Below are 6,835 nucleotides of genomic sequence, written 5' to 3' on the forward strand. Positions count from 1 at the left end.
TATTAAATTAATTAAAATATATTTTAGTTAATTAAAATAATTTGAATAATTATAATAATTAAATATTTTAATTAATTAAGAATAATTATAATAAAGTTATTGTAATTAAAATATATTTTAATTAGTTAAAAATAATTTTAGATTTAACAATTAATAATTATAAAATTATTTGAATTGAAGTATAATATAATTTCATATTTAATATTAAATAAATTAAATATAATTCAATATTTCAATTTATATTATAAAAAATACAAAAATAAAATAAAAACAAAAAGAACATTTTAATAAAAAACACCTATGAAAAAGATAAAAAACAGTTAAAAAATACCCCACACGCACAAAAAACACGTATAATGCACCTTCCATTAATTACTAACCGAATGGGTGTTTATTGTTGAGTTTTACAAAACACAGGAGGGTTTTTAACTTATTTTTAAAACAGAAAGAAATTTTTAGCCGACTTTTTAAAACACAATGGAATTTTATGCATTTTGTCCCACTTTTATACATAGTTTGAATATAGATATAAATATAAATATAGATATATAGATAGATTGATCAACAATAATACAATACTTGTATGTCATAGTATAAAATATTGCACAATTTTCCACTAAGATTTCCACGTGAAGTAATATCTTGAATTCTATGTCGCAGTATGCGACCATTTATCATTTTAATCCAGAAAATTTTGAAGAGTAAACCCTCAACTTTTATGCCTCATAGCAATTCGATATTCCAATTATGGTGTGCCTAACAAGAAGGGCGACATCAAGCTCTCCAATTAATATCCATGTAATGCCTCCAATATCGACCCTTATTACCATTTGAATATCTGTCAAAAGACATCTCAAATTCTTGAATTGCTGCCATCAAAGCCGATGTCTAATCAGAGCCACACGAGGATCACTTCACTTTGAATGGAACCTCCTGCTTATTGACTCGTAGCTTGGCAGATGAAGCACTGATAGATGAAACGGGAAATGGGAAGTACCAGAAGTTTATAAATCATATGCACGAAATAACATGAACCGGAAAATAAAGCTTCTGGGAAATGTAGTTACCATCTCCGTAAGATGCCATGGTGAGAGGAGATGATAAAAGCTTTTGTGCTGTTTTAGCAATATCTTGCCTTGTGATTTCATCAACAACCTTCAAGAAATGCCCCAAGGGAGTCCTACAGACGCAAAACCAAGAATGGATAATTTATAGTTAGCTTAATGACCTAGTTTCGGCATCTCCAGTAGATGGATATACAAACACCATTATGTAAATCCAAGTCTGTGGGGGCAATAGGCATCGGATCTATGGGTTGCACCAAGAAGCAATGTTAATTGACGTGGACGCACCTCTCTCCATATGTCAAAATTTGTTTACCTATATCTTCTGATACAACCATCTGCAGTAATAGTCCACAAAGTCAATAGAATATACAAGCAGAATCATAAGAGAGACGGGTCATTTACGTTTGGGGAAAGAAAGTTTTTCATGTAAAGCAGAATCACATACTCTGGATTCTAAGTTCATCAAAATGGCAGACTTTGTCGACTCTTTTGCACGATCCAGTTGTACCTTGTCAACTGCAAAACAAAGAAGACAGCACAAACAGGTTGGAGAAATGAGTTTGGCAGAGAAAAAGAAGCATCACTGGTAACAGAGAACGAGCAGATTTTCAATAAGAAGAATTCTCTAATCCACTCAAATAGCATAGGAGCTCCACTGGATAAAAGGGAAGCAGGATAGAATATTATAATCAATTCAAGAAAGACTTGCATTTAATAAGTAGATCCAGTGTTTAAGATACATGAAAGTACATAAACCAAGTCAATATATTGTTTCAGGCTCAACATCCATCAGAAACACAAGCCATTGATGAAATGGCCAGCAATCATATAAAAGAAGGAAGTATACTAAAATTCATGGCAAACCTTGTCCTGGAGTTGCAACAGCAATGAGTTCTTTAACAGCTATATCAATGGCATTTATTGCAAAATCGGATTCCTGAATTCAAATAAGTGTCTTCATCACTTCTGATGCAAAATTGACAGTGGACAAAGTAGGAATAAAGCAATTCCTAACATCACCTTGCAATGTGCAATAAAATTTTCTCATTTGATCTTTTATTTATCCTCAAACATGACAATTTTCTAGACATTGTATCATAAACAGATAAATGGAAACAAATGATCTACTCGGTTGTCGACTTCTGTACATTTAAACAAACATCTAGGGAAATATTAACAGAAAATGCTCTATGGTGTAGAGAGCATGAAAGAGACTAACTTTGCCAGGAACTTATGTTTCAGAATAATGGAAATAGACAATCTAATTAGAAGTATTGGATTACTCAAATAGAGATTTGTTATTTAGATGGATAGGCATCATAGATATTCAGACATTGAAGATATAGCCAAAAATGATACCCATATGGCAATGCAAGACCCGTGATGCTTCCAAATGCAACATCTAAAAGTGTTCCAAAACTATGAAATCATCATGACTCAATGTCACCATAAATCTCAATCCTAAAAGTACATAATAGAACAAGATAAAATTAATATCCCCATGCAACAAAGAAAATAAACTTCAGAAACGAAGAAAGAAACCTAATAGAGGAGGCCGTCAGAAAATTTGGAGGTACTTACATCACCAACAAGGAAAAAAATTTCCTTCAATTAGAATACAAAGTGTACCACAGTTCCTACTAATTTAGTAAACTATCAGTATTTTTTCTCCTCACATCTGCAATTCATTATATCCTTCCACCTCTAATTTAGTAATTAAATGCAAAATCCGATCTTCACTTCCCCTCTGCTGGGGCCTGGAGGGTGGTTGGAGATGTTATGGCAGGAGAAACAAAACTTTCTAAGATCAGCCGGAACCTTCTTTCTAGCTTTGTTTAATAATCAATCAGCCTCTAATAGCCCCTTAAATTTGAAAAATTGAGGCTATGTTGCATGTTACAAGATACACACTTAAAATATTTAAAAGCACTGAACACTATAATAGGATAGTTAAACATCACAAGCCAAAAATGATATACAGAAAGGGCAAAACAATGTATCTGCATTGTGCTGAGAGAGAATATCGAAGCCAATCGATCGAAATCAAGTATAGGAAAAAACAAGATTATAATAACCCAAACAATACTGCAGCATTACAGATAAGTATAATTCGATGTACTAGTTTCCTCTTTCCAAAAGTTAAGCAAAGCTGGAAACCTTACAGTGGTAGCTTGAATTCCAAATAATCCAGTATGATTGTAAATGCTGTTAAACGCAGAGAAGGATTGAATCTGGGGGTGCTCGTTCAGGACACGCAGATCTATGTACCAGTAAAACATATAAATCATTATATAAATATTTGCAGAAGTTCATCCAAGCCCTGATTAAGAGAAGGCAATTATAAAATAAAAAATGGATAAATCATGAAAACATAAAAGCATGAACTCATTGTTGTGGAGAAAAATTAGGTGTTACAATGTAAACACAGATATGGATGCATATCCATACACATAGAGTCAAGATTCTTGCTATACATGAATTAAGTCCTGCATCAAGTTTCATTGCACAATGAAAACAATGTTAACTCACATAATCTCGAGTACATCCCCTTTCCAGGACCACCAGCTGAGAAAGATCCACCTCCTCCCATTAGCATCTATGAGGTAGATAGAATCAGCAATTTCTTATAAGATGACATTCAAACAAAACGATATGAAAACTAGATTGCAATAAGAAAACTAACATTAATTACTTGATAACAGAATTAGATAAAATAAAGAAATCAGAGTCACGATTCACTTGAACTTTAGGGGAAAACAAGAAGTGAATGAATGAGCGAACCTGAAGAACAGTCAATATTATGGCATCCTTTTCCTTCAACCAGCCACCAGGGAGCTCAAATGCTAGAGCAAAGTGGGTTATCTAACATCATTTTTTTTAAATTAAAAAAAGAGGATATGTTATTGTTAATGATCCTAAATCATCTTTAAGGGAATGTGAATTGTACAACAATGTAATCAAGGATTTTTCTGATACACACCCCTGAATCACCTTGGCGACGAAAATCGCCCCCTGTATAAACTGGCCTTGGCTCCGCGGGACGAGAAACATTCGGGAGGTCAGAAAGAAGTGGTTCTGCATATTCCAACAACTTATCATGGTCAACACCTGATGCTGCAAGGACCATCCTGGAAGCAGTATAGTGTTCCTAAAGAACATCATAAGCAATTAGAACAAATAATATTTTATTACTAAAATGGAAAGAGAAAGAATATAATGATGGTAAGGTAAAAGAGTAAGAAAAGAAAGTGGAATTATGATTTGGCGACTTACAGCAACAAACTCCTCCAGAACAGTACTGTTCAAACAGTTAATTGCAGATTCTAAGGCAAAAAGAGCATTTGCATAGGGACCAGAGTAGCCAGTTGAATGAATGGCCTCCAAAAGCAATTGGTGAGGGTCTCTGAAGCTGCCATTAATATCAGCACTCACCTTCTGGAGCTGTAATGGGCATCGCATATCTCATTGCAGAATTAAGAATAGGAAAGTATGTCTCAGAAGCAATTTGAATGGAGAAGGCACTAGGTACCTGTTCCTTGACTTCCCAATCCAAAAACGCGGGATTTCTGACACAGTCAATAAGGAGCTCTACCATTTGAGGAACATAGGTTTTTAGTGCATTGTATGTATAGCTCATATGCTCCCGAGAACCCAATGCAGTTACGTTTCCCCCAATTGCCTCAATTTCTCTTATAATACGCAAGTGACTCCGGTTAGTAGTACTTTTGAATGCCATACGCTCCAACAGATTTGTGACCCCATATGAAACTGGTCTTTCATATATTGAGCCACAATCCACATATAAGCCAATTGACGCTACAGGGTTCTGATCAACAAAACTTATTACTACTTTGTTTATACAGAGAACAATAATGATTTTTTCTGTGAGTAAAAATGTAAAAACACGGAAAATAATCTCATACTGCTGCCGTTTCAGAGGCAATCTTGAGACCATTTGGAAGTGTGGTGATCCTAGTCTGTCCAGGCTCAACATGGTCCGGCAATGGAGGGGGAAGATTAACATCCTTAAGTGGAAAGTTCAGGCTTGGAAGTGACGAGCACTGATCACCCGTCAACCAACCTCCTGATGATGACTTGACAGCAACAGCACTAGTAGTTGCATATCTAGCTGATCCCCTATAACCTGTTTGGCCCTGTGAGAGGGAGAATATTAAAGTTCAGGCTATAGCCATTATTTAGATATGACATCTAAATCCTGTTACACAGATAAGTAAGCAACACAATTAAGAGAGAGACAGAATCATTAACATTTTGAAAATTAAAGCCAATGCTGTGATCTGAGAACATGAACTCATATTACTATCATAAAATTCTGTTTTGCTCCTAAACACATCTTCTCGGAGCAACCCAAAAACCTAACGTCCACTGGCGCCTACACAGTACAACCGCTGATTCGTCAACATCAGTGGGTTCAGACCTCCACTTAGTTTCACTCAAGCTTTGTCCTGATCATTTCCAAATATCAGGGGCAACTAAAATACGGAAGGGCTGGCAACAAAGAAATGAAATTTATACTATAAACACAATTTCACAAACCAAAAACGAAACCAGAAGCTGGCAGGTAAATGATACTATCAGATATTAATCATTTCACCAAAAGCTCATAGATTATAATAATAAAGTACCCGGCTAATAGAATTGCGATTTTTATTAGTAGAACCATTTTATTCAACCATCCACCATATTGAAAGTTATATGCTCCTGTTACATATTTATCGTTCAGCAAACAGCTTCCGATGATTAGACTTAAGTCTTAAGACAGTCAAGATTCAAGCTTCACCATTAGCCCAGTTATATTAAAAACCAGTGAGACAAAAGAAACAGCTTCGCATCCTCATGCTAACATTTAGATAATTAAAATTCAACTTTCATCATAAACACTGTATATCCACGCACACAAAACACACACACACACATAAAACCTACAAAATTCATCTACGAGCAGAAATCAGACCCGAACATTAGAATGAAAAATGGGAACAAGACACATGCAGATACACATGCACACATATCACGGAACAACCGTGTCTGATGTATGTGTAGAGGAGAGAGGAAGGATTGTGGCTGACCTTGAGAGCCCTAACTTTAGACGCCGCCGTTCTGTACATACTGAAAATGCGATGATCCACCGCTCGTTTACAGCTTCTGCTGTTTTCAGTGCGTGTGAGGTTTTGGTATTACAGTGAGAGCTTAAAAGAGGTGAAAAGCGAGATTGAATAGGAGACAACGGAGAATGAGGATCCCCTACACGTGCCAACTAACATCGTAATTTTGTTACGTTTTTCTTTTTCTTTTTTAATTTTTATTTTTTGGACCAAGTCTTGGATTCATAGCAGCTCATTTGCGATTTAAACCTTTTCATTTTCTTTTCAATTTTCCTTTTTTCTCTTCTTTTCTTTTTTCTCCCTTTAAAAAAGTGATAATAAAACTCCTAATTGTATATATTCTATACTTTACTATAAAATAAAAATGGATTTCCACGACACTCTTCTAAAGAATATTTCTCCTTGTTGAGCGACATTGAGTTAGTAGACTTTGCAAGAATAGACTCGAGCTCAATATCCAGCCTTTGTGAATCGACTCGACTCGTCTGCCACGTCAGTATTGCTGATCTTGATTCAACGAGACTTTACTTGTCTGCAGCATTTGCTTGTTACTTAAGAATGCTCCATTTCAAAGTGGGTAGCTTTGCATTTATTCCAACAGTCAACACTTGCAAAGTTGTTTTCGGACACAATGACTAACAT

At 35.2% G+C, this 6,835-nt stretch overlaps 1 protein-coding gene across 1 annotated transcript; it reads right to left on the bottom strand.

Moving 5' to 3' along the window:
- Window positions 1–692: 692 nt before the first annotated feature.
- On the bottom strand, window positions 693–6,314 carry LOC105162026 (mitochondrial-processing peptidase subunit alpha). The gene is made up of 13 exons (XM_011079925.3): window positions 6,158–6,314; window positions 4,991–5,221; window positions 4,597–4,893; window positions 4,341–4,508; window positions 4,048–4,215; window positions 3,849–3,929; window positions 3,597–3,663; window positions 3,230–3,327; window positions 1,932–2,004; window positions 1,513–1,583; window positions 1,353–1,402; window positions 1,068–1,180; window positions 693–967 (listed from the first exon to the last, which is right to left on the bottom strand). The coding sequence occupies exons 1-13, from the start codon at window positions 6,194–6,196 to the stop codon at window positions 915–917; spliced, it is 1,509 nt and encodes a 502-aa protein (XP_011078227.1). The 5' UTR covers window positions 6,197–6,314; the 3' UTR covers window positions 693–914.
- Between the last annotated feature and the right edge of the window lie 521 nt (window positions 6,315–6,835).

Source organism: Sesamum indicum, linkage group LG5 (assembly GCF_026168435.1).
Source record: "Sesamum indicum cultivar Baizhima isolate 11 linkage group LG5, ASM2616843v1, whole genome shotgun sequence".
Classification (NCBI taxonomy): domain Eukaryota; kingdom Viridiplantae; phylum Streptophyta; class Magnoliopsida; order Lamiales; family Pedaliaceae; genus Sesamum; species Sesamum indicum.

What these genes read in the sequence shown, in the direction of transcription:
- LOC105162026 (XM_011079925.3), bottom strand. Translation starts at nt 6,196, where the DNA reads ATGTACAGAACGGCGGCGTCTAAAGTTAGGGCTCTCAAG. An exon ending in CTAAAGTTAGGGCTCTCAAG is followed by an intron (nt 5,222 to 6,157) that starts GTCAGCCACAAT and finishes TCCCTCTCACAG; the next exon opens with GGCCAAACAGGTTATAGGGG. An exon ending in ATTGGGAAGTCAAGGAACAG is followed by an intron (nt 4,509 to 4,596) that starts GTACCTAGTGCC and finishes TGCCCATTACAG; the next exon opens with CTCCAGAAGGTGAGTGCTGA.